Here is a 26454-nt window from a genome sequence, read left to right on the forward strand (position 1 = left end):
GACCGACTGGACCTTGTAAACTACTTATATAGGCCAAACCAGTAAAAATAAGAACACGCTACTAGCACGAGCAAAGCTAATTGGTGTTATGAATCCTCGTGGTCCCAACAGCGGAAGGGTACCACGCACGGGGAAGCCTTTTACGAGGGCACCGAATGTATAACACTCGGTTGGAAGAATAAAAGAGACGCAATACAAGCACTTCCCAGTCGTGCAAATAGGCAACAATAAGCCGTCACGTAAAGTTCCCGATCGTAATCGGCCAATACACACACAGTGTCTTGGACTTGCCGGTTGAACCCTCCCTACAGAGCTTCGAGCTCACCGACAGGCATAACACACTCAACCAAGCATGACCAGACGCTTACCTTGAAGCCGGACGTCGTTCTGTGTGCTTGAGTGGAAATTCTGCTCTGTATTTGAGGCTGCGTCAAACGAAATGATACTGATGAACCATTTAGAGCTATCGAAATATTCGAGCTTAAAGTTAGCCAATTGTTTTTCGCACTTAGCCGAAACAGTGACATTTATTGTGAACTTCCATCGAAAAAGCTGTAAAACTACCCTTATTCAATTGCTTTTAGCAAGAACTTTTAATTAACACTTGAATTTTTAAAATTGAAAAAATATTGAGCTCACAACACTCCTAAATGTATCGTCATTTCGAGAGCCCATAAATGGAGATGGTATTTTTGAGCGACCACAACTTCTTCAGTTTTAAGCAATCTGTAGCTTATAAGGGCTCAAAAGATAGAGGAGACGCCCCGCTTTTGCTTAAATCGCGATTCGTACTAAGGTTCATCAGTATCATTTTGTTTGACGCAGCCTCATTTATGTTTGCCCTTTCGGATCTATTCTTGATAAGAAGTCCCAATCATGTATACAAATATCAAGTGAGCTCTGATCCGTTATGGATCTTCTTGCACGCCGAGCATCGTCTGCAGCGGCGCATGCGTATCTTTAACAGCTCGCGCCCTTTTCCAGACGGCGACCGTGCCTTCAAGAGCTCATCACCACCGATGGTTCGTACCGTAGATGGTCAGTTCTTGGTCGCTGAATGCGAATTCGAAAACATTATTAATAATAAGGACAGCCTGGATTGAATGACATCTGGACCATATCCAATATCCGCTGAGTGTTCGGTAGTGACACCGACGAGTCTCTTGCACCTTGGCGTCACCGTGCATTAGGTGATCGCGTGTTCGTCACTTGAGCATCTTCGATGTTGCCGCTCTTAGTTGACGAGTGATTATCCGCAACTCTGGAGAAATCACTACACTACATAATAGAGACGTTTCGCAAATGACTCTACCTTCACATTATCCTCATAACCCCTACAGCAGAACATAAATGAGACAACACTTGCTGATATGAAGTTTTTCGCCGCAGAACTCATCGAATGTGGAGAACAAAATCCTCAGCATTATTGTGCACACCACACAATATAACGCAAAGTTATGGTGCGACTCCAACTGTGCTTTGGCCGACTGCAGCCTTGCCGCTACATTCTAACAAGCTTGGACGACCTAGCGGCGAATATGTACCCGGCAAAACATCCCCTGTACAAATATAAGCGGGATAACGCAGCCTGCGGTCTGCAGGTAGTCCACTGTTTTAGATATATAACGCGGCATGTATCCAAAACGTTCTTCCCAGCTAGACCTCTGGCAGCTAAGTCAGGGTTCCTGAAAAAAATAGTTCTTTGATAATACTATCATACTGTGATAAAGTTAGTGATACTACTACTAATAGAGAAGTAGTAGTAGTAGTATCACTCCAGAGTCATACTTAAGTTTATCCTGGATATAAAATCTTAGGAGTTTAATTAAATGCCAATACCCTATCCAGGTAGGAGTTTTTACATTTTAGATTTTTAGGGTTTTTGAGGAGGTACGTGTAGTGGTACCTTTCCAGCAAAGATTGAAACAACAGGGAAAGAAGCATGGGACGTCCGCTGCTACCCATTTGGAAGGAGTTCGTGACGACGGTGCCCGCGGATGCAGATAAACGCAGCCCGGATGTTGCGTGCCTGCACTGTCGCTCGGTGGTGTGTAACGCGCGTCCAGCGAACCTGCTTCGTCATGCGCTTAGCTGCTCGGACATGCCGCCAGAGGTGCGCCTTGGCCTCCGGGCCGATTATTCGGCACCCCCGACGGTGTCGCGCCAGGAACTGAACGAGGCGATGACGGATCATCAGCAGCTGAATCAGACTCGGAAACGGGGCGAAGACGGAGAGAAGGAGGAGAGTGAGGCGGCCGTGTCGGAGCGTCGCCCCGTCCTAGGCAAGCGCCCGCGCGGCGGTGACTGTCAGGACAACCTGGAGCGTGTACTGGTATCCGTCCGTGACGTGATGGCTCAGACACTGGAGTGTAGGCAACAAGAGCTTCAGCTGAGGAGGGAAGAGCTCGAGTTCCGGAAGGAGGCGTTGGCAACGAAGATGGAGGAACGACGCCAGGCGAGAGAAGAGGATCGAAGGGAAAGACGCGAGCAACGCGAAGCGGACAGGAAGGAGAAACTGGAGCTGGTACGGATTGAGAACGAGAAGAATTTGGCCTTCCTCAAGGCGGTAATGGAGTCGCAGCAGCAGCGGCGATGAGCGGTTTACTTGCAAGTTGAAGACATGCATTTAACTTGGTGAAAAGAAGTATGTTTTGATTTACAGTAACGTTAACTACATTATAGGATCAGCGTCGGCAAGAATGTGAAGCAGGCGTTCCTCCTTGCCGTGCCGGTGACCTATGTACCGTTGATAATGAAGACCTCCTAGCGCTCGTACTTCTTCCAAAGCTGATCAAAGTGTTTATCAAAGCGGTCTGCAGGGTGAGCGGTGTAATCAAAGTTAGAAGCAAGATCGATTGTTACACCCTCACGAGGCATACCGACGATGGGTCCGTCCTTGTGAATGACGAGGTTTTCGTTGTTGCCCACAACAGCCTGACGACTCCAATTGAAAGAGCCTTGCAACAATTTAATATTAATAGCAGCACTGTCAGTGACACATTACCGTCTGTGTAAAATAGGCAACAACGTACCGTTCAGCAAAATCTTCTTATCAATGATACAGAACTTGACGGCAACGACAGCACAAATGAGTACAGCAGTTTAAGACATGAGTAGCACAGGCAGCCCACCTTGTGATGCATGTAGGTCCGCGCATTGTCGTCACGCACAGGGATTCCCGATTTGCCGACAATGCCATTTGCACGAGTTAGACGTTGTAGCTGTATAATTGTGTCGCCTGACTTCTCGTACCACATCGATGAACTTTTGAATGTCGGAACCTTTGCCCTTCGCCTGGCCGTCGTCCGTTATGATACGGACTTTAACGCCTCGGTCGAAAGATTCCAGCACGGCGTCTGCAATCTGCAAATAAAAACGGTGGTCAGGACTTATCACAATCCATTTGTACGAGCAATCGTGTACTTCGTCACAAGTGATAGTGAAGACGCAAATGTCCATGGCTTTCGTGGCGCCTTTGAGGAATCCTAGCATCGTTAAGAGCGAGCTGCCCTGGTCGTGAATTTTCTTGCAGTTCTTGCGTGTGCACCCTTCACCCGAGTGGAAGTTTTTGCAAGGCATCGCAGGGTCCGGGAAGAACAGCACATCGACGAGCGAGTCGGTGGTGGCGGTGGCCGTGGTTTCCTTACCAAGACAAATGCCTTAGAGAACGCGGTAGATGATAAAGTGAGTGCATGGAGCCAAGTAGCTTGCAGCCATTATCTGACGTATCCATGATATGGATACCCTCGGCCAATATACATGTGCAAAAATGTTTGCAATTATAAATAGGGTTTCCGTCGATGAGATTTTTTTGCCAATAGAAGAGCTCATTTGGTGCCCCTTCTCCGCCCAATGATTGCCAAGCTGTAATATCTGCCACCTTCCCTGCTCAAGCAAAATGCACGAGCATCTTCAGCGCGAGGGCGCTCTGTCGGCTATCGCTATGCTGATTTCTGGCACCTTCAGCACGGTTATCATGAAAACTGAGTATGCGGTGCGCTCGCATGGCACGGCAACTTGTGTGGACCCACAGACCGGAGAGGAGACGACGTTGTGTCCCTTCGCCAAGCCCTGGTTCGGCGTGCTGCAGATGAAGGTGGCCATGACATTATGTCTGGCTTTCTTGTACATGCGCAAGTGCTCGCAGCACCGTGAGTACCTGGAGACACCGGTGTTGAGGATGTACAAGGACGGACGACGCTATGTGGCTACTGCGCCGTCCGAGGAGGAGATGTCAGCCATCAAACGCAAGTACGCGGGCCATGCCGAGGCCGAGAGCAAGGTAGAAGCGCTTAAGCGCAAGTATCGACCGCATAGCAGTGAAGACGTTAATGAAGAGTCACCACTCCTGGCTCCAAGGCTGCTGGGAGGAGGGGGAGACCAGCACGGACGAGTGTCTCTACGTACGATGGCGGCGATTGCACTTCCATCGCTGCTGGACCTGCTGCAGACCGTGCTGTGCAATGTCGGGCTGTTGTGGATTTCATCATCAGTGTTTCAGATGGCCAGAGGCTCAATCATCATCTTCAGCGCGTTCTTCTCGGTGCGACTCATGGGCAAGAAGCTGTACGGATACCACTACGTGAGTATCTGGATCGTCATGCTCGCAGTTGCACTCGTGGGGTATGCCGGCGTGGGGCACCACTCAAATTCCACGGCTACAGATAACGGCAACGCATTTAACGCGGTGCTGGGGCTGTTTTTTGTCATTGCAGCGCAGATTCTGTGCGCGCTGCAGATTGTGGTCGAGGAGCACATGATGTTGGCGCTTAACGTGAGCCCGATGCTGCTTGTGGGCTTCGAGGGACTCTGGGGTCTGGTCTTCTATGTAATTCTGGTGCCGATCCTCACGCTTTCGCCTGCAACGGGTTCGGCTTTCGCAACCACATGGCACGAAGACTTTGTGGATTCGTTTGTGCAGGTGAAGAACTCGCCCGCCCTCATAATGCTCATTCTGGCCTACATCGTGGCTGTGGGCACGCTCAATGTCACTGGAAACTACGTCACCAAGCACTTGTCTGCCGTCATGCGCAGTATTACCGAGGTTTGTCCACTCGTGTTTTGGCTGGTGTTCATCGGAATGAAACCACTTCTCGTCTTCTAGTTCGCTAACGATTTTTGCCGCTTCTGTCTGGGTTTCAATTTGTAGACGCTACGCACGCTCGGTGTCTGGATGCTCAGCCTCTTTGTCTACTATGTGGTGCAGTGGCAAGGTTCGGCGTCGCCAGGCGAGGAGTGGACGGCCTACAGCTGGTTGGTTTATCCTGTGCTTCTTTCGCTTTGGCGCTTCCCAATTCTAACTTCAATCTCTCTCTCGCTCTCTCTGGCAGGCTCGAGCTTCTAGGCTTCGTGCTGATGGTCTTTGGCACACTGGCGGTAAGATGACTATCTCTTTTTCGAGTTTTGTTGAACATGAGTAGCCCCTGTTTAGGTAGACGATCAACTAATTCATTGTCGGCCGTGCCTGACTTCCATACGCAGTACAAGCGGTTGATCCACCTGCCAGTGGCGAAAATGTATGCAGCCGAGCAGCGCGAGTTGCGTCGCGGGCGCGGCGACGCCGTAAAGTCGCCATTCATGGGCAATATGCACAAGTAGAAGACGCAACGAATGCATCACAATTATTTTCTGGATGCTCAAGTTTAACTCCTGTGTTTTTGTCTCACACGAGCGCCCCAGCGTTATTATTAAAACCTGGTGAAGGTAAAGATCTAGTGTTGCAAACACCAATTTGGGTTACATTACGAGATCTGCACTGATGGCGAAACGCGCAAAGCACCCAAATCGAAAGAGCCGGCCTAAAACTTAACCACTATACACGTATATCCGAAAGATGCCAAAGAGCCGAAGTGGATCGACATCGGCAGTACCAGAGTCCGCAGAGATAGAAGCATTCTGCTGAGCAGGTTATTCCCTTCAATTACATAAGACATTGTCAAGCATATAACTCAACAAAACACAGCTCGATGCAACGAGCTGAGTGACAGTACCAGAGTCCGCAGAGATAGAAGCGTTCTGCTGAGCAGGTTATCCCCTTCAGTTACTAAAGACATTATCAAGCATATAACTTGACAAACATAGTTCGATGCAACAAGTTCAGTGACTTAGCTACTGCTACTTCCTTGTTCTTCTATACACATGCGCAAGTAGCGGTAGCGCATGCATTGCAGAGTCTTTTTGTCGAGGTGGCCGAGCGGCTCTGACCCACAGAACATCTCAAATACCAGCAAGACATACACACCGCAATTATAGCTGTCGCACTGAACGCCAAGTTCAGGGTCGTGAGTCACCAAGCGAGCACTAGGTCTGACTCCGTCTGGCAGCATCATGATCATCTTCTGTGCCACGGCACGGACACCGATCATGTAGGAGGACGCCATCGAGTCGTAGACGTACACTCTGCCCTTCTCCAAATCCATTAGCACAGCGCACCAGTGGTTGTTGTTGCAGTTGATTGGAAACAGCACTTTCATCTTCTTCGTTACTCCAGCCAACGCCAGTTTAAAATACCTGATGTCTGTCGTTAAAGCTCCATTTGAAATCCCCATGTTAGACGGGTCGATCACTAGAGCACTAGGATCCGCACCAAACAGTTTGTGTAGAATCATCTGCATGACTTGGGCGCTAAGGGTGTCCTTCGAAGCCAGGTCCACCAAGTCTGCATACTCGTTCGACAGAATTGGCAAATCTTTCAACAGCTTAGGTATAGTGGTGTTCTCCTCGACGTAGAAGCTAGAATTCCCGTGTTGCGCGAAGTCTAATCGATCAATCCAGGTTATAGCTCTTTTGATTTTCTTGACGAATTTTACTGCGGTGTGCCACTTTCTCATGAGCGATACCGTAGAGTTCGCGAACACTCCAGCGCCAACAATCTCCAGCGCCAGCTGCATTTCCAACGTTCCCGGGTTTTTTGCTTGGTAGGCCGTGACCTTGGAGGTACATTTGTTAATTAATTTAATGGGGAAGATTCGCATCACTTCTTCTGGTCGCATCAGTGGTTTTGTGGGGGGGAGGAGCTTCGCTATCTCGTGGGCGATGGGAGGCTTCGGCTTCGTGGCGAACAGGAACTCCTTGAGCTGCAGCAGCTTCTCGTGTGTCATCTTGTAAATGGGATCGCCGTCCAGTAGTTCATAAACTGTCAGTAGACTCATTTGGCGTTCGTGCATTTCCAAGTCTTCCTCTACCATTACTATCGCTTGATTCCACTTTGCTGTAACAGCCCGTGGCTTTTGTTTTGGACGTCCCTTGGATTTTGGGGGACTCACGATCTGAAAATCATCGGTTAACTTGGCTGAAGCAAGCATAGCGCTATGGTCGTCATTTTCGTGAGATGTCTCCACCTCCAACTCACCACCAGCTGCGCTCGTCTCGTTCCCAACTGAAACTAACTCGTCACCATGTGTGCCCGTCTCGTTCTCATCTGAGACCAGCTCACCACCCGTTGCACCCGTCTCGTTCCCAAATGAAACCACCTCACCTCCATCTGTGCCCGTCTCGCTCCCAACTGAGCCGGACTGGTCTGGGCATACTTGAGTGCTCTCCACGTAAGAAGCAGACGACACACTTTGGCTCATAGTATCCTCTAGTCTAGACGTGATAACTTGCACCACTCCCATCGCCTCTGTCACTACTTCGCTGTCTCTAGTCTGGTGACTGACGCCACCAGTATCACCCAAGCCGTCTTCGAGCTCAAGACCACCAGCTACCTTGGGGATGGTACTGTACTCGCCATGCTTGAACTCAGTCATCCATTGCTTCAATCGCTTTGCAGACGTCTGAGCTGTATGGGTCTGTTTTTATAGCTTGCGCACCAGATTGTGTACGTCCTGGCTCGTTGGGTAGCAGCTAGAATTCTCGTGGATGAACTGCAGGATGCGTTTCTTCTTGGCTCCGGCTTTGACAAGCTCGCTAACAGTCCCGGCCAGCTCAGACTCAATAGCTGTCCGGTTGTGTGGATAATGATCGAAAGTATGTCTGGAGAGCGGATGGTTATGCTCCAAACGGGCAACAGTAATTCGCAGGACAAAAGTGGGAACTGCTGCAGCCGAGTCGGTCACTTGTACGCCGGCATTGATCTACCTAGCGATACAATTGTACGTGAGCACATGCATGGCCAACCAACAGCACCATTCAAATCCATTTCAGTCCATCCGAGCCCAACTGAGCCCAACTGAGCCCAACTGAGCCCGACTGAGCCCGACTGAGCGTCACACACCTGCGCGTCACACTCGAAAGCTCTAGACTCTTGCCGCTTTCTCTTGACTTGTCCACGCGGCTTGTACTTCCCTGCGTGGGTGCAGACGAAAGTCTTCGAATAATGAGTCCACCCCTCGGGCACAAGCGGCTTCGTAGACCCGGAGTCTCGAATCTTCTTATTTCTCGTCACGACCTTGTTGTTAGTGCGAACGCGGAAGCTCTGTACTCAGCAATTGTACGCACAAACCAGTTAGATAATGCGATACGACTCCTGCTACCATATGCAGTGCATCAAACGTTACCTGGTATGTCTCGGCTGAATAGACGTTTAGATACGCGTGTAAGGCGCCCCAGTAATTAAAGTCTTTCTTCTCGAGTGGTGGAGCTATCACCACTGGCTGCTCACCGCTCTGGATTGTCTGGAGACTGTCAGAAACATCCGATCGACGCTGCTCGGACGTGGAGCTGCCGGTACCCGACGACTCCGCTGACGAGTCGAACCACTCCTCGTCGCTGTCGACCCCCTCTTCACTATCACTCGCCCCTCCTCCGTGGCGCGGCGGTCGCACCGCCGCTTTGACGCGCAGGTCGGGCGGCATGGCTTCCTGGCTGCTGCTGATTAGCCCCCGCTGCAAAAATGAGTGGGGGGGAAAGTATACGCTACACGAGGTATACCCGCAAGCCGGAAGCCCTCCAGCACTGTCCCATGTGCACGAGGTGGGCCACGACGTCACTCCCATTTATTTTCACCTTTTGCGAGATCTAAAATTTGTCAGATTGTAAATACATAGATGTACAATTAATTGGTCAAAAGCGTTTTTCAGGCAAACGCGGCACAGACAGCAGCTTTTGAAGAACTATTTTCACATCTTGTAAGACCGTAGCAAAATCGATCTCTTTTGAAAACCTCAGCAATTTTCCAACACTGGGAAGCCCACTGCGAAACCAGACGTCCACCCCGTCAAAACGAATGACGCTCTTTTGCTCTGTACTTCGTTGCTGTTTGACTATGATCTACCAAAAAAATACTGCTTTATAGAGCTAAGGCAGGGCTTTCCGTAGTAGGCTCGTTTAGCTAAATCACACCATTAGTTTAATAAATATGTCAGCAAAGGAGAAGTGTTAGATTTGAGATGGAACAGAGTGGTATGTGGGTATTGTTTGATAGCCTGTGATTTCTAATTAAATTAGTTCTATTATTGATGACAGTGTTTTGGTCCTACGCGTGACTGTTCTGACCACCGCTCCCCTCTGCCACTTCCTGACCGAAACTCCACTCAGTCGCCTCGCCTGCTCGTTCACAAAAGACAGCGCGACAGGAGCCCCCATACACGCACAGCCACCTACATAGACAGCAGACCGCCCAAGACATGAGCAACGGCGTGGGCTTCACGGTGTTCCAAGTGCCGGGCGCCAAGACGACCAAGCGCCCCACGGCCTCTCGGCTGGGCGGTGGGCCCGTGCTCTCAAGCGTCGGCAGCTCGCACAGTATGGGCGAGCCGTACGCGTCCTTGCAGCACACTGCAAGTGCGTCCGTGGCCAGTAATGGCTCCAGCTCGTCGCTCCTGAACCAGCCTCGCGGCCAGCGCAACAGCGGCACGACGTTCGCAGCCTTCCAGCCGCCAGGAGGCCTACAGCCCATCTCGTCCCAGAGTTCAGGCATTACTACGTCACTAGGCGCCCCGTACGCCGGTACTAGCGGAAGTATGGGCAGCCACAGCTCCACCGGCAGCAACTCTGGTCTGGCCGTTCCTATGGGCGTAGGCATCGGCTTCAGATCCGGACAGGGCGACGAGCAGCAGCCGCGCGGCGGCGCCGGGTGGATGAGAACTGGCCGCGTCATCCGCATTAAGGACTCGGGCGACAGTTTCCGCTTCCCGCTGGACACTGAGCACTTACCCACCGTAAACGTGTCGACCGAGCAGTTCGAGGCGTTCAAGACCAAGCTCCAGAGTATCGCCGAGACTTACATCAACTCGCCGGCCACGTGGCTGGACAACCCCAGTCTGAGTCCTCAGTACCGCAACCAGAGCTGGAAACCGCACCTCGAGAAGAAAAACTGCGTCATCTACCGCCAAAAAGAAGCAGCGGACGCCAGCAACCTGCAGAGAAAAGCGATGCTGCGTGCCAAGCTCGACACGTCGCTGGAAGAGCTCGAGTACGCCGTTAACTGTGCCACAACTGAAGATCAGCGCGCCTACATGGCTCACTGCTACCAAGAGAGTTTCCTTGATTCGGCGGTGCTGCAGGTGCGCGAGAAGGCGACAAATGACGACCCGTTCCAGTTCCTTGGCGTCAAATGGCTCGCCTTCCAGAGCTCTGTTGACTCGGTGTTCAGCTGCCGAGACACGCTGGTCGTCGAGTATTCGAAGACGATGGAGGATGCCAAGGGACAGAAAGTGCTTGTCAAGGTCCAGCAGAGCGTTAGCATGGCAGATTGCGACGGGAACGAGCGCAACTTTGGATTCGCACGCACATCCGGCACGTGGGTCTGGCTATTCCGTAGTATGGGCCCATCCAGCGGCAAGGTGGACGTGTCGATGTTCTCGGAAGACCGGTTCGATGGTAATCGCAATACTCCCAGCTGGTTCGCGAACCGCGTCGTGTCGACATTATTCACGGTTGCCCTTCACCACGCCACGGCCGCAGACGCAAAGTTCCTCGTGCGTGGTCGTATGATTACAGACAAAGCGTGGGTGCCGAACAACGAACGTCCGGCGTGCTCCGTGTGCTTCAAGAGCTTCAACCTGTTGCGGTCGCGTCACCACTGTCGCGTGTGCGCTGAAATCATGTGCGGGGCTTGCACCATCGAGCTTGGCATCCAGTCCAGCAAGCTCCCGCCAGGAATGCTCCCGGAGACAGGCAACAGCTTCATCGTCAGCGTAGAAAAGTTCTGCCTCAAATGTATAAACAAGGCTCGACAGGAGCGTCGTAGCGCGCTTGCAGCCAAAAGTGCAGGGATCGATCTCGCCCCGGAAGAGGCGTACGAAGCCAATGTGCCGTCGTCCTATGCTTCACGAGCCAGCGAGGTGTTTTACGGTCAGGTGCCACCTGCTCGTGGCTCCGTGTCTGATCACTCGGCCGATAGAGAACTCAACCCGCAGCAGAACCACTCGTTTGCGTCTTCATCTTCGTCGACGAGCTCAATAGGAGGAGCCAGTGGTACAAGCGGAGAAAAATCGGGCATTTCGTACGCTGGTTGGTCTACCAAGGTTCTTTCGGCTATCAACAGAGAGAAGCCGGCAGATGGAGCGAAAGAGCAGTCGCTGGTTACGCTTACGTCTGTAGGAAGCAGTAGAAATATGGATATCGGTGCTCCTCGCACCGCGCGGCAAGCATCCGGAGACCGACGACGGCACAATTCGGACGCCTCGGGCGGCTCTACCAGCATCAGTTCGCAGAGCGACCGCAGCAGCTCGGACATCAAGAGCCGCAAGGACCCCCATTGCAGGTGACGCTGTTGTGCTGCTGGAGGAGCCCGACGAGGTGCAGAACATTACGCCGCTACCGACGTCGTTCACGAAAATGGAGGAGCAGATTGCTGCTCAGCAGGCATTGCTACGCTCGATGTTTATTGAAGGCAAGAAGATCATGGAGCAGCAGCAAGTATACGGAGGACAGGTGCACCCGGCGCAGCAGCAACGTTACCTTAACCAGATGTCTCCACCGGAGAGTGTCGAGGACAAAGGAACGCTCGCGCTGCCGCCATCATCGGCTTCTATCGAGTACATCGACTGAGCCGTCCAAATCTCCGTCGTTGTTACTCGGATCTCTGCATTTTTGCCCGTCAAAGTGCCTCTCTTGTAATACCGTATTTGAGATCTCCTACTTCAGAGTGATCTCCTCATTCAGACTGCCCTCCAACCAATCACATATCGAGAATGGAACAGCGCACAAGTCTAGATCTCCTAATTCAGAGTACAAAAAACATGCTAAACTGTAACTATCCACCCAGAAATTTGCAATGGCGCGCACTCCCCTCACGCTCGGCCAACGGAAAGGGAGAACCCGTATTTCTGGCACTGGCAAGCCTCCCAAGAAGCTCAAGCGCGTTGCCATTTCATACGCCTACAAGCTTTCGGTTGTGGAGTGAACCTGTTTGGGAGCTGCTACGACGGTTGCTGGAAGAAGTGCCCGTAGTGCGCCATGCTGTGGATACGCGTCACGACATCCCGAAGAAGAACTTGATAACTAAATTGTTTTGTTTAAATAATACGTGATAGAGATGCGTCGGTACCTTGTGCATTTTGCAACAATACAACTTCAAAAATATTGGGTCTGAAGTAGGAGATCTCAAACACATTTGTCTGCTCTACACGTTTAAAATCTTTTCGTCTTCACCAGCTACACGTGCTGTAAAATCAACGTTATGTATCTGTATTACCCTGCACTCCACCCTTCCTCAGCACGCGATGCATCCACAGAAGAGTTTTTGCTTCGGGGCATGGGCGGAATCACCTCCTGTCCTGTTACTAGACGCCCCACCGCAAAGGCCAGCGTGGAGACTCGCAAGTGTAGTCGTCTCGCCATATAGCAGCCCTTCCTCCACATGCACTTGATACCTCTGCGCAATGACACCTTGGAGTTGGGTCAGCGCCATCGAGTCGAGGCCAAGTTCCTGTAGCGGCGTGTCGTCGTTAATTTGTGCTGTTTCTACGCCAAGAGTACGGGCGAGTTCTTCGACCAAGAATGCGTGGACTTGGTCAGGCGGCACGCCCGTGATTATCGACGGTAGGTTCGATGTAGCGCCACTGTGGGTAGGGGCGACGCGAGGACCGTTAACGTTTCGATTCATCGTCTCTCCTGCCACGGCTTCATCGCCCCCGCCATCCTCGACTGGGATCTCAGCGATCATATCTTCATTACGATAAAGCTCCTTCAGCGTCTTCTCCTCGAGCGCTTTCTTGCATCGTGATCGCGAGATTTTCCCACTCGTCGTCTTCGGGATGGAGCGAGGCGCCAATAACACGACCAGCGTCACTTTGACGCCGTGTTCGCGTGCGATGGCACTGCGGATCTTTCCACACAGACTTGCCTTGCTGGTCATCGCAGGATCACGCAGCTCCGCCACTACTGCCAGCTGTTCATCGTCAGCATTTCCATCGGCCACATATGAAAAGGCCGCACAGCAACCTGGACGTAATTCTTCGTGGGTCTCTGCGGTGGCTTCCAGGTCCTGTGGGTAATGGTTACGACCTCGAATAATCACCAGGTCCTTCATGCGACCACAGATAAACAGCTCCTGGTTGTAAATCACCCCCAAATCACCCGTCTTCAAGAACGTTTTGCCCTCAGTATCTCCGACCACCTTAGCCTGGAAGATCTCTACTGACAACTCGCTCATCTCGTCACCATAGTAGCCTTGAGCTTTCGAAGCGCTTGAGATCCAGATCTCGCCAGTCTCTCCTTCAGGCTTTTCCTCCCCCGTTTCTGCATCGGCAATGCAGACGTCAATGCCGTAGTCCTTCCTGGATGGCACACCACAGCCGATCATCTCTTTCACCAGACCAGAGGTGTTGGTCTTCTCCACCACTCGGAAGACGCGGTTACTCTCCAATTCTTGCTTGTCAACCCACAGTCTTTGCTGTCCGCCACCGCAGACGTACACCGTGTGCTCTGCCAGACCATACGTAGGCTTCACGACACCTTCAGGCAGGCCAAAAGGAGAGAAAGCGCGGTAGAAGTTGTCCATGGCTTCACCTTGAATAGGCTCAGCACCATTAATCATGTGCCGCACACTGGAGAGGTCCACTTGTTGCCCACTGGCCAGACCAACAGTAAGTCGGTCGCTCTTCCTTGCAAGAAGCGAATAGGCAAAGTTCGGAGCCTGGAGGTGTGTGGCACGGTGCTTGGAGACCAGTCGGAGCCACAGACATGGGTCGCGTATAAAGCTGAACGGGGACAGATACACACCCGTTCCACCATTGAAGATGGTGCCTAGGTAAGCGCCTATAAGACCCATATCGTGGTATTGCGGCAGCCATGACACCACCACCGTATCTCGTCCAGCGTGGAGCGCTGAGCTGATAGTGCGCAAGTTGTGGTTCAGGTTTCCATGCGAGAGCACCACTCCCTTGGGAGCTGAGGTCGACCCCGACGTATACTGAAGAAATGCTGTGCTGTCGGTGGAAGGTGACTGGGTGAGCCAGTGCTTGGTTGGGTCAATCCCTTTGGTGTCGACCAGATCGTCCGTTACGACCCAGGATAAATGCTCTGGCCACTGAGCAGCACCAGAGAAAGTGCACTTGTCTTTGATCGCCGCTATCTTCTTGACGTTGAAGTACATTGAGCAAGTCAGTGCCGTCTTGGCCTGACAGTTCTGTGTCACTGACACAAACATACTGATGTCTTTCTTCATCTTGCGGGGGTCCGGCGGGTACACGGGTACTGCCACCACGCCGGCTTTCAGACATGCCAGAAAGGCTACGATAAAGTCCAAACCTGGAGGATACACCAGCAACACTCGGTCTCCTTGACTCAGCCCCAGTCTGTACCAACCAACAACAATACAAACGTTCAGTCATTTTTTATAGCAGCACTAGTGGCACCCAGAACAAACCCTCTGCTGTGTTGCTGCGTTGAGGACAGTAGAAGCCACGCGAGGTTCTGCACGCGCCTGTTGAGCTCCTAAGGTTGCCGAATACGTAAAAGTATCAGTAATGAGCATCATATCACGTATTCTACGTGTAGGAGACTTTAAGACCACGGCGAGCGGCATACCGCGCAGGTGAGGGAGGCTGTCACAGCGCCTTTATCGTCTGCAAACGACAGCATCGTCTACAGCAAAGAAAAAACACACACACACACACAAAGCGAAACACGCAGGTTAGTATCAAATACGAAAGGAAATAATCAGAGAGGATGAAGACGTTGCGCCCCATAAACTCGCACAGTGATAGATCAAACACTTGGCTATCGAACTAGCTAGTAGGCGGCTATAACGTACCTTGCTGGGCGTCTCGGCGGCCCATTTCTCCACGCGCTCGAGTAGCTCCGACGGCATCGTTTCGCCGTTTAGTACTGAAATGGGTCCAATTGAGAAGCCAGCGTATATCAATTTTAAAGTGGGTTATACTGGATTATATCGAGTATAGGAGGTAAATCGCTTCAACGTAAATACCAATCAGCGAGCAGCTCCAGAAACTGCCGTGCTCGAAGTGTCCTTTACAAACTGCAAATTGCAATGCAAAATTTGCATCATTGCAAAAACAAAACTGAACGATGCGAACCGATCCCGTGGTCTCCCAGCGCCTTCAGCAAGCCGCCGAGCAGCTCCAAGCAGCGATTCGAAGCACCAGAAAGAGGCGACAGTCAGTGGGAGAGGTCGGCGAGAGTACCAGCAGAAAGGTGTGGCAACTACCACCGGCAGTGCTGCACACGCCGGAACAAGACGGTGACGATGTGGTCGAAGCGCAGCAGCAGGATAACGCAGACGAGCTTGCATCGGGGTCGATGTTGCAGACCCGTAAGAGCGATTCGACCAGGTGAAGAAGAAGTACAGCAATTGACATACGTTTGCTTGTATTGTGCTACAGCCACGAAAGGGGAGGCAAAACCGAGAGCCGTTGAGGAGGTACATGATAGAGGAATCAGAATGGAGAACGATATGCGCAAGGCACTCGACTGGATGCAGCGAGACGTGGAGAGACAGGCTCGTGAAAATCGAGCGGTTCGGGAGACACTAGCGCGCACAATCCACGATATCACCGACATCGTTGCGGATTTTGTGGATAAAGAGACTGCTAGCGTGCTAGTGTATACAGCTGCATTGGCGACAGGAGTATCGCCCGAGAGAGACAACAATGCACCCTTGCTACAGCTAGCACCAGACAAAGTGGACGAGCTTGTTGGTCTCTGGGATGATGCGTTGGTGTCTTGGAGAGAGCGGAACCTCGCGGAGAAACAGACTCTGACGGGAGAGTTCACACGTTTTGAAGAAGAATGTCTCGCACGGATGAAAGCTAGCGAGGTCTCACACAGATTGAAAGAAGAACGACTGGTGCTTGAGGCCAACCTACAGCAGAGTGAGTGTGTTCTTTGCAAACATCTACCTCGAAGGATCCGATTCTAACACAACGTCCTGCGGTTTGTCCAGTGGTCTTTGAAGACCACACGAGTAGTTTGAGGCAGCAACTAGAGAGTGCCAACTGTATCGTCGAAATTCTACAAGTGCAAATAGCAAACCTATCATCTCAGCTGACCGATGCAGCAGTAACAAATGTTCAAATAGCATCTTCTGATGTGGCCACCGAGACTGAGGGCAGTGGCGAAAAACTTCGGACCCAACTCTTGGATCTCGCGGCTGGTGCAGAGTCACCAGAGCTCCGCGCTGTACATTGCAATGTAGAACTGACGGAGCAAGTACAGCGTGCAAATGAGCTCGAAACTCGATTATTGATGCTGCTAGAGGAGTGTGAAGCACAAAATCACCAACAAGGACCGACTCCCAAGAGTGGGATACCTAGCGAAACAGTAAACACGTACCATCAGAAGCTACAACTGCTTGAGTGTCGAATGCAAGACGTCCTACAACAAGTAGCCTGCGACCACGAGCAGTTTGAGTATGACCAAGCAAAGTGGGCGCTAGAGAAGCGACATCATCGCGAAAAATATGATGAGGTGCTGGACGCTAGCGTAAAAGTGCTCAAGGTACTGATTATCCGCGAGAAGCTGATGAAGAAGAATGAGCGGGCGCACAAGCGGGTCATTCACGAATTCCAGGAGAAGCAGTTTGAGCTTGCTTGTCAGGCTGTAACGCTGCAGGGGATAACAACTGAGCTGATGCAACAAAGCGCGATGGTACTCTTGGTACTGCAGCAGCTAGCAGTGATGAAATCAAACCCTAGTCAGCCCCACGACACATGTAGCACTTGGACCTTGCCAGCCAAGCCCGTGCAGATGAAGAGCATGATCAAGCGTCTAAAGAAGATTGAATCTTCGTTAAGTCGACGCGAGTGGACATCATTCTCTCCGACAACAGCTTTAAAAAGTCGAAAGGAAAACACTTAATCGTGTGGGTTCACCTGGATACGTCACGAAAGCCTGTACTCTTGACTACAGTACCACCCAGGTCAAACAAGTGTGCAAACGGTGACTTGCATCCGCGCTCCGTGTCCGCCGATTCAAACGTGCGTCGGGGGTACTATGAGTATGTGGGGATTCCCAGGAAAGCTGCATCTACGGGCTTGGTGGCAGCGAAAACATGACAAGGTGTGCACTGAGCGCCGTTGCCCCCTCTACCTGCAGGTACCAAAGAGTGCCGTGCATTATTACTAAGGCGCCGTGCCCACCTGTGGCGAAGCGTGGCGAAGATACTTATTAGGCATGGAATGCAATCCATTAATGCCTATAGAAGTCGTTTAGGGCTTTAAAATTTGGATAATATCACTTCAACTAGAAAACTGGCGGTAGAGGATAGAGGTTGAAGTGACTGACCACATATGTGCGAACTTTCTTGTCGGCGCTGAATCGTTGTGCTGTTTACTGTAAACTACACTTGACTCTCACGGTGAGAAACATCGTCGCTCTCCCTGACTGCAAGTCTCTCCCTGCAGCACGTGCTTTTTGCCTTTTCACTTCTCAATCTTCTTCGAAAGCCCATACAAAGACTTCCATCCAAGACCAAGCCAGATGCGCGTAGCTGTCGTTTTCACCGTGTTATTGATGGTCGTAGCAACTACAACCACCGAAGCCGTTCCAGAAACCACCGCGTGCAACCTTGCGTGCGCCATGGGCGAGACGTGCAAGCTACAAGAAGTTCAATGCATCACCGCGCCGTGCAATCCGGTTCCTACGTGCGTACCGATAGAGAATCCGCCACCTGAGCCCGTCTGCGCTAAGAAATGCCCCAAGAACGAAAGGTGCCAGATCAACTCGGTGGACAACTCTCTGTACTGCCTCAGCCCCTGTGCCACGGTGCGCTGTTCGTCGGGCTACACTTGCCAGGTCGAACAAGTTCAATGCATTCGAGCCCCGTGCCCACCAGTCGCGGTTTGCAAGCCCGCCAAGAAGGGAAAGAGCGCTTAAAGCTACGTGTAGAAAATCCTTCGGAAAATAAGCTAAAAATACAGAAGCCGATTCCACTGGAGTTTGATCAAGAGCCACTGGTTTAATCAAGAGTCACTGGAAAATCAGTGGCTCTTGATCAAACTGGAGAATGTGCACCTTCTGAATCTTACAGAACAAGCCGAGCAGAGCCCCGCAAGCGGGGCTCTTTATGTTAGTTTAGGCCGATCGCTGTGTAGGTTTCACTTTGAACGGTGCATTCAGAATTCAGATTCGCTGAAATACGTTGGATGGAAACGAAAAAAAGGCTACTCGGCCTATTGCTCGGCGGAGATTTTCTTATTTACTGTTAAATAACTGCTCTCATTGACCCTCCTTTTTGAAAGTACCACAGCAAGTCTCTTGGGTATGTGCTGACCGGGTTAAAAAAATAGTGTACACGTATCTGGTGCTGCACCGTAATCGTGCTACAAATGAATCAATTAAAGGAATAAACAACCGAAAACTTTGTCGTAAACCTAATTTGTGGCTCTACAGCGAGCGGCGCAAACGTTTTGTTTTACGGTTTGGAAAGAGCTGCTATCACGCTACTAGCCTCAAAAACTCAAAAAGTTTTTAAGGTATTGAGGCTAGTAACGTGATACAGATAAACCCTTTGGTAGTAATACCTGATCGTGGAATACCCTCCAGCAAGAATAAAATATCGGTTCCCCAATTTAGCGGCTCTGTCACTGACATACACCGACGCAACTGCCATTAAAATTCAACGTAAAACGGGCGCAGGTCATAGCTGCCACTTGCAAATCTACCAAATAAGCCAATCAAAACAGTTAAAACGCCACATTGTACAGCTGAACTGCAGTGGTTGTTCTGCACCAGTCACTTGGTAAAATGGAGGCGGTACGTGTAGCTCGGAGTTCGAGTCCGAAGGCCGGTCGGAGCCCCCACCTGAGCCTCCGTCACCACCAGAAATCGTGGCGATTGCAGACCTACTTGACGAGGTATACGCGGAGCCTAAACAGCGTCGGATGCATTATACAATGAAGAAGAAACGACATGCTCTTATAGCAACACAGGGTTTAAGTCAGCGCGAGACTGCCACGTCTCAAAAAATCCCTCGATGGACTTTAACGTCATGGAGGAAGAGCGAAGACGATATCTTTGCGTTTAAAGGCAGCGAGAAGACCCTGTCGCGGGCACCAGGTCGCCGCGAGATAATACCGTTTAGCGCTATGCTCGTCACCTTTATGAAGGAGACACGACGCGAATCCCTGCCGCTTACTGCATCTCTAATGGCCGCGTACATTCGAGAGTCGTTTTGCCTATCGGCATGGCTTCGTGCAGCGCACACCGCACGGTTTAAAGGTAGTGCTTTGACTTATAAATTGTATGGAACTGATCTAATTTGATCATTTTGATATTTTATTTATAGGAAAAACTGGAAGACTTGGTAGAAGTACAGGACAGTTTCGCTAAACTTTTTAAGTCTAAGTACAATAGCTATGCTGCAAGCGAAGTTTTTAACTGTGACGAAACTGGGATTTACTTCGACGCACCGCCGGGCAAGATACTATCCGAGAGAGGTCAGTCTTCAGCTATTACAGCTCAACAGAAGCATTCCGCTCGATTGACGGCTGTATGCACTATCCGCGCGGATGGCGTGAAGCTTCCACTGCTCTTCATTTTGCGTGGAGAGCAAAACGGCATTATCGAGAGAGAAGAGCTGCCTACATACCCCGACGGTACATATTTATTCTATCTTAATATTTATGTTTGTTATTTACTAACTGACGGGGGTTACGGTAATAGGTTTTAGGACATATGTATACTGTTCAGACTAAAGCGTGGATGGATGCCCGCGTATGGAAGTTTTACCTATGCTCACTACTGCAGCAGCACGTTACACGCTCTTCTCTACTACTCGTAGATAACTTAGAGTGCCATGTCTCGGGTGAGTCCAAGGCAATCGTGTCAGACGAGCTTATGTCTGTGCTCCAGCCACTACCTAGGAATGCAACCTCGGTTTGCCAGCCCTTAGATGTTGGTATCATGGGGCCTTTGAAAGCAAAGCTCAAGGCTCTGTGGTTGTTCGAGAATGCTACAGCAAAGACTGCTAAGGAAAAACGCCTAGCTACGATAAAGCGTGCCATAACAGCTTGGGAATCCATTGAGGCAGCCACCGTCACGAGTGCCTTTAACAAAGCACTTAAAAGCAACTTTTAGTGCTAAATACAACTGCCTCCCTAACTTTGCCAAAAATTCTTGGTAACTCGTTACTGTAAAAAAAGTGCTGTGGTCATCTGACCGCTTTTGTACCAGTGGGAAAGTGGCAGTTGCATTCTGTCCGTCGGTGTAGGATCAGAAGCATGTAGGCGCGATAGCATTTTAGCTAGCTCGTCGATTACGGAGCCTTCCTCCTCTGACTCACTGAATCCGCAAGCATAGTCATCGAGTAGACTTGTAATATTTAAAAAAAAATATCGAGGGTGGCATGGAATTCCAGCAGTCGATGCTCCATACCACCGCTTGGCGAGCGTCAAACTTGTATAACTTGATCGCCTTGGACATGTTCATCGCTGGGTCAGCTTCAAGCTGATCAAGAGCGCGCTGGATCTAGCGACGCCGGTAACGCTGCTTGAACGCAGCAATTATACCAGCGTCAAGAGCCTGTCACTTGCTAGTAGTATTTGGCGGTAGGAACGCCACTTTGACATTTATAATTGTATCAGTGTCGTCGCCTTCATGAACGCTTGCATTGCCGATGATCAGCAAGCACTTGCGGTGCTGTGTTCTGACTTTTGCATCGACATCTTTGAGCCACTTGGCAGAAAACGTCCGTGACATCCATGCCTTGGCGCTGTTCGTGTATCCGCAGTGTCATTTTTAAACTTGGAGTACCGCAAACACAATGAATGGAATGGTGCGCTTGTTCGGCTAGCATATACCATTTCGAAGGTACACTTCGCTGAGCCACCCCACAGCAAGAATACTCTTAGCTAGAAATAAAATGAACGTTCCCCACCCTATGACCACCGATGGGGTTCATCTATTACATTACCGTTATGCTAGCTAATCCGTATCGACGCGTGAATGCATTTAATAAATTCCGGCGCGCGAGCGAGAAATTTCTCCGGAAGACCGTCGCTTTGCTAATCACATCCTCTTCTCACCTGCCGAAAATGTACCGATTTCCCGGTCATCCAGATTTAACCGAACCTGCGGTAGTGAGTGGAAACAAATGAAGTCTCCGGCTATACAGCCTCCTCTGACTATTCAGTCTGGGTTGACCATACAGTGACCCATGGCTATACAGCCTCTTCTGACCCTACATTCCGGGCCTGCAGTCTCAAGTCAAACCGCGGACCTGATGCATGAGAATGCACGCCGGCGACGGGACTTAAATCGAGAAGTACAATCGGCTAAGTTCGAAAAGGCCATGACCAGCTTCGGTATAAAGCCACCGGTACCTGGTTTTACTACAACTTAAAAAGGCGGGGCTGGGCTTGTGTACTTGCTCAACAAGCCATTGCAACGTTCAATGTCGGAGCTCGCACGTCGATCAGCATTATCGCTACCGGCTGTCGTGGAGCTGGTTTGGGGCAAACGGAGAGCGAATATCGCCCGAACAAGAATCTGGAGCCGGTGGCTCTGCTACGTATCGTTTCCTGTCCATCCAAAAGGCGTGGAAGCTCGTTACCCAGGGCGATCTCTTCCTCGGTCATATCGGCAAAGAGGTAGACGCTGTTGCTGTGAATGCTAATATTCTGGTAGGCTGTAGCTACACCGCCCGCCATCACATAGATTGGTACACCCGGGAACGCTTGCTTCGCTTTCAGGATCTCCCGTTCTACCACATCGCAATGGACGTAATCAGACTTGGTAACGCCGTCTTGATCGGTACAATCGCTGATCGATGCTCCTTCCGCGTATGACAGATCGTGAATCGTACGACCGGAAGCATTGATGTCCTCGCTTCCCTTGTCCACAATGCTGAAGGGGCTAAGAAAAAAATATATCTGGACACTGCTCCAGAAGATCCATGTCGAGGACCAAGCACCTTCCAGCATCTTGCTCTTTCCTGATATTCTTGCGCAGGATGTCGCTTCTGTCCCGAGCCGAGCCATGATTCACTGAGCGCCGAGGTGGTGTTTCTTTTAGCTGGACTTCGCACACCTTCTCGAGCAATCTTCTGCATCTGCGCCAAGCGCTTGTATTCATTGCACAGCTCATCTAATCGAAGACAGATTTATTAACACCAAACAATTGTATTTTTCGCCTATTTGAATTTTAACCCAGATTGAGTTAGCTGGACACATATTAAAACATCAAGATTGTTGCGTTAATTTCATGTACTTGTAGTCACGTGAGCACGGCATACATCGTGTCGAAACGTGCTGAAATGGTGTGCAACTGAATAGAGTAAACGCAACCTTTATAAATTGGTTTATCTAAGCTCTCCAAATTTGTTGGACCTCAACTGAAAACCTGAGTAAAACAAAAATGTAATCTACGCAAACACGTACTGTAATCGTTTATCATCAGCTTCCTTTCATTCTAACGATAATTCGGCCGCATATCGGGCGTCTTTTATCATATTGTAGCACGTTTTCTTTCATTATTTGCACGCAACCCCAATCCATATTTTATTTTCTAACAGCCTCTGGAATAATTCGAACCAACGTATAAATTGCATCCTTAAATAATATTTAGAATAAATTTTGTGGGACTTTTTTCTATCTGCACGTAGCCACATTTAAGCTCAACTCACGCCTGAGAAAAAAAATCAACAGATCAGTTTCATATCGGTAAATGGCATGTTAAATGCAACACTAGCTGTAAAAATGATATATTATTTCTTACATTTTATTAATCATTGTCATATTGGGATAACCCGGGGAGGGGTGGGGTGGGGTATATAAATCGCGGTGGAAGTCATGACGGATGTCGAGCTGCTCGATCTAACGGAAAAAACCTAGTTCAACGCGCTGATGTTATTAACAGTCTACTTTGGAAGAGGTGTCCAAATGCGATTTGGCTAATCTATCCCGAACGCGTGAGGTTCTTGGTGATACAGTACCACCAGATGAGTGAACCATAATCCGGAATGATACGATCAATAGATATTCGTTTTTAGAGCACTTGACAAACTAAACAAATATTGCGGGAGTGCTGACTGTTTGCTGCGGAAGAGGAAGGGAAATTGTTGCCTCTCACTTTTTTCGCAGTGAAAACGACCCAGTATTAACTGAATTATGCTTGTCGCCTTCTGTAACGGGGTACGTAGCCCTAAGTGTACCCTGGTTACATGAAGTGTGACACTACACACTTCAGGAGTATACTCCGAGATATTTGGTACAAGGTACCAAGGTCGTTCAAAGCCAACCATTGGTTAAATGACATTGCATTTCTATAGGTAACTAACAGTTTGTATTAAACCCAAACTTAACCTACCTATAAATATACTCAGTTTACAATCTACCTTATTTAGGTCACGTCGCTCTCTTTAATTAAAGAGGGGACCTGTGAACTGCCGTTCACTGAGAGTTTGTATACTCTCGGAAGATAACTTCCTCTAGCGCAAGGTGCTGTGTGACCCCGTCACACCTTCGAACTTGCTGACTGGAGATTACACGTCATGATGGCCACGCTCAACAAGCCTAACTAAGCCAAAGAGCGGGAAAAAACTATGGAACTCGAGCTTAGGGAGCTCGAGGTACCCAAATTTAGAAATAGGGCTATTTGATGTACCCAAATGCATTTTGTGTCTTAAACATAGTTGTCAGGTTAGACTTTAATTGAGCTGCCACAATATCAGTTTGTTATGCGAATGAATTCAGGGTCATTAGAGAAAAGCGCCCTCTCTTGCAACCACAACATCTGACGTCATGGTCAACAATCAGCTTCCAAAAATATGTAAGCCGAACGTTGAGCGAGATATTAAAAAGCGAGCTACGCGGAATCAAGAATACATCTGGTGAGGGCTGTGAATACCAAAGGTATTTTCAGTAAAACAATTGAATATCTCCATATATTTGGGCAAAGAAATCGCAACAATCATTGGCAGAATTAGCAATAAACTCTTAAGTGATGAACACACGAATATAAATATGATTTATAAGCGACTTTATATTAAAACCATTTTTTTTAATTAAAAACTAGACTTTTACACCTCTTTCACTGGTAAAACTGTTTACGGAAGGTACTGTGATTTGAGCAAGGTTTTCATTTCTATTATCGGAATGATTATTTCTTTCAAAATCTCACAACAGCAACTTCGCAGAGAGCTCAACTGCTGTGGTGATCACCGCCCGACTTCGGGAACTATGCTTCGTCGCCGTGGCGGTGGGTGAACTGCTGTGGTTGCGCTTCGCTACTCATCTACTGTTTGTGTTGACGTTCGGCAATCAGGACGAGGATTCGGCCGATCCTCAGATAGGCGTGCGGGCGTCGGCAGCTGCGACGAACCCGAAGATCAGCACAGTTGGCGAATGGGAAGGCACGAAGAGGACTGAGAGGTGTATAGGAGGCTGTAGGACGAGATCTAAACTGAACACTCTCTCTTTTGCGTATTAAGGCTCGTGTGCATACAAGTGTTAGCAAGTCAGGTCACGAACCGAATTACGACGGTCTGCCTGTCTACGCTCTACGTTGTAAGCATTTACACATCTCCGCATTATACTAGCAGCAAACACGGAAAGGCATTTGAAAAGGGCTCTGATGGGAGCACTTGCACTTCCGCTCATGTTAATCTACCTTTACTGTTGGCTGGCGCTCGAATGGAGGAGAAGGAACAAGGCGTGATCTTTAAATTTATAGGCTAGTGCAGCTGACCAGCTTTTTTGCGGAGAATATCGACACGTGATCCACCGTTGACACATCGAGTTCATTTTGTCACTGCTATTGAGTCACAATGCCGTCGTGGCTGCGGAGACCCAAGTCGTGGTTGGTCGTTCAACAGTCTCCGCAGCCACAGTGTGGTGTTGGAAATCCCACGTGAACTCTAGCTACAGAGGTAGTTAGGATGTTCCCACAACAATACGTCTACTAGGATAGTAAACGATCGTTCGGGCGGACCTGAAGACCCCAGTTCTGCCCTTGCACCGGGACAAACTGGACCTTGTAAACTACTTATATAGACCAACCAGTAAAATAAGAACACGCTACTAGCACGAGCAAAGCTAGCAGGTGTTTTGAATCCTCGTGGTCCCAACAGCGGAAGGGTACCAGGCACGGGTAAGCCTTTTACGAGATCACCGAGTGTTCAACACTCGGCTGGAAGAAATAAAAGGGAGGCAATTCAAGCACTCCCAGTCGTGCAAATAGGCAACAATAAGCCGTCACGTAAAACCTCCCGATAATAATCGGCCAATACACAAAGTCTCTTGGCCTTGCCGGATGAACCCTCGCTACAGAGCTTCGAGCTCACCGACAGGCATAACATACTCAAACAAGCTTGACCTGACGCTTACCTTGAAGCCGGACGTCGCTCTGTGTGCATGAGTGGAAATTCTGTTCTGTATTTAAGCTTACCCTTTCGGGTCTATTCCTAATAAGAAGTCCTAATCAAGTATACAAATATCAAGTGAACAATGATCCGTTATGGATCTTCTTGCATGCCAAGCGTCGTCTGCACCGTCGCATGAGCATCTTTAACGGTCCGCGCCCTGTCCCAGACGGTGAACGTGTCTTCCAAAGGTCGCTGAGTATTCCGCGAGCTCATCTCAACCGCCACTGAGGGTTCGTACCGTAGATGGTCCGCTGAATGCGAATCCGGCCAGTCCATTATTAATAATAAAGGACAGCCTGGATTCAGTGACATATGGCCGTATCCAATATCCGTTGTGAGCTCGGTACCGACGCTGTCGAGTCCCTTGCACCTTGGCGTCTCCGTACATCACCCGACCGAGGGTTCGTCGCTTGAACAACTTGGGCGGTGTCACGTCTTTGTCGACGGGTGATTATCCGCAGCTACGGAGAAATCACTACACCACAACTGCCCCTGTCGCAATGGAAGCCACGGTACTGGTGCCCGTTGTGACATTTCTTCATTCTTCAATTCACCATCTCGCCACCGTATGTCCAAGCGTCTGAATCGAGCCGTGTCCGACGCGTTTCAGCGTCTCAATCCTCGTAGACGTCGCGAGCGTGATCAGCTGGAGGTACGTAAGCCCATCCTTCTCTTGAATCATCGGTACCTTGCTCATCACCTCGCATTACTCGACTTGTTTCTCAGGAGGGCAAGACCGAGGGTTC

The 26454-nt window shown here is 50.0% G+C and overlaps 7 protein-coding genes across 7 annotated transcripts; 5 read left to right on the forward strand and 2 right to left on the reverse strand.

Annotated features, from left to right (window-relative positions):
• Positions 1–1942: 1942 nt before the first annotated feature.
• PITG_01123 (uncharacterized protein) lies at positions 1943–2596 on the forward strand (the record flags this gene model as incomplete). Its single annotated transcript, XM_002909596.1, has 1 exon — positions 1943–2596. The coding sequence occupies one exon, from the start codon at positions 1943–1945 to the stop codon at positions 2594–2596; it is 654 nt and encodes a 217-aa protein (XP_002909642.1).
• Positions 2597–2763: 167 nt separating this feature from the next.
• On the reverse strand, positions 2764–3579 carry PITG_01124 (uncharacterized protein; the record flags this gene model as incomplete). Its single annotated transcript, XM_002909597.1, has 5 exons — positions 2764–2778; positions 2863–2957; positions 3033–3066; positions 3253–3363; positions 3424–3579. The coding sequence occupies 5 exons, from the start codon at positions 3577–3579 to the stop codon at positions 2764–2766; spliced, it is 411 nt and encodes a 136-aa protein (XP_002909643.1).
• Positions 3580–3898: 319 nt separating this feature from the next.
• On the forward strand, positions 3899–5598 carry PITG_01125 (Drug/Metabolite Transporter (DMT) Superfamily; the record flags this gene model as incomplete). Its single annotated transcript, XM_002909598.1, has 4 exons — positions 3899–5044; positions 5150–5253; positions 5331–5376; positions 5482–5598. 4 exons carry the CDS (start codon positions 3899–3901, stop codon positions 5596–5598), a joined length of 1413 nt encoding a protein of 470 aa, XP_002909644.1.
• Positions 5599–9467: 3869 nt separating this feature from the next.
• On the forward strand, positions 9468–11995 carry PITG_01127 (uncharacterized protein; the record flags this gene model as incomplete). Its single annotated transcript, XM_002909599.1, has 1 exon — positions 9468–11995. The coding sequence occupies one exon, from the start codon at positions 9567–9569 to the stop codon at positions 11649–11651; it is 2085 nt and encodes a 694-aa protein (XP_002909645.1).
• Positions 11996–12509: 514 nt separating this feature from the next.
• PITG_01128 (putative fatty-acid-CoA ligase, putative) lies at positions 12510–15199 on the reverse strand (the record flags this gene model as incomplete). The annotated part of the gene is made up of 3 exons (XM_002909600.1): positions 12510–14684; positions 14756–14823; positions 15143–15199. The coding sequence occupies 3 exons, from the start codon at positions 15197–15199 to the stop codon at positions 12599–12601; spliced, it is 2211 nt and encodes a 736-aa protein (XP_002909646.1).
• A 591-nt stretch (positions 15200–15790) lies between these two features.
• PITG_01129 (uncharacterized protein) lies at positions 15791–17205 on the forward strand (the record flags this gene model as incomplete). The annotated part of the gene is made up of 2 exons (XM_002909601.1): positions 15791–16220; positions 16292–17205. The coding sequence occupies 2 exons, from the start codon at positions 15791–15793 to the stop codon at positions 17203–17205; spliced, it is 1344 nt and encodes a 447-aa protein (XP_002909647.1).
• Positions 17206–17925: 720 nt separating this feature from the next.
• PITG_01130 (uncharacterized protein) lies at positions 17926–19655 on the forward strand (the record flags this gene model as incomplete). The annotated part of the gene is made up of 4 exons (XM_002909602.1): positions 17926–18111; positions 18588–18607; positions 19112–19501; positions 19634–19655. 4 exons carry the CDS (start codon positions 17926–17928, stop codon positions 19653–19655), a joined length of 618 nt encoding a protein of 205 aa, XP_002909648.1.
• Between the last annotated feature and the right edge of the window lie 6799 nt (positions 19656–26454).

Source organism: Phytophthora infestans, genomic scaffold (assembly GCF_000142945.1).
Source record: "Phytophthora infestans T30-4 supercont1.1 genomic scaffold, whole genome shotgun sequence".
In the NCBI taxonomy this organism is placed as follows: domain Eukaryota; phylum Oomycota; class Peronosporomycetes; order Peronosporales; family Peronosporaceae; genus Phytophthora; species Phytophthora infestans.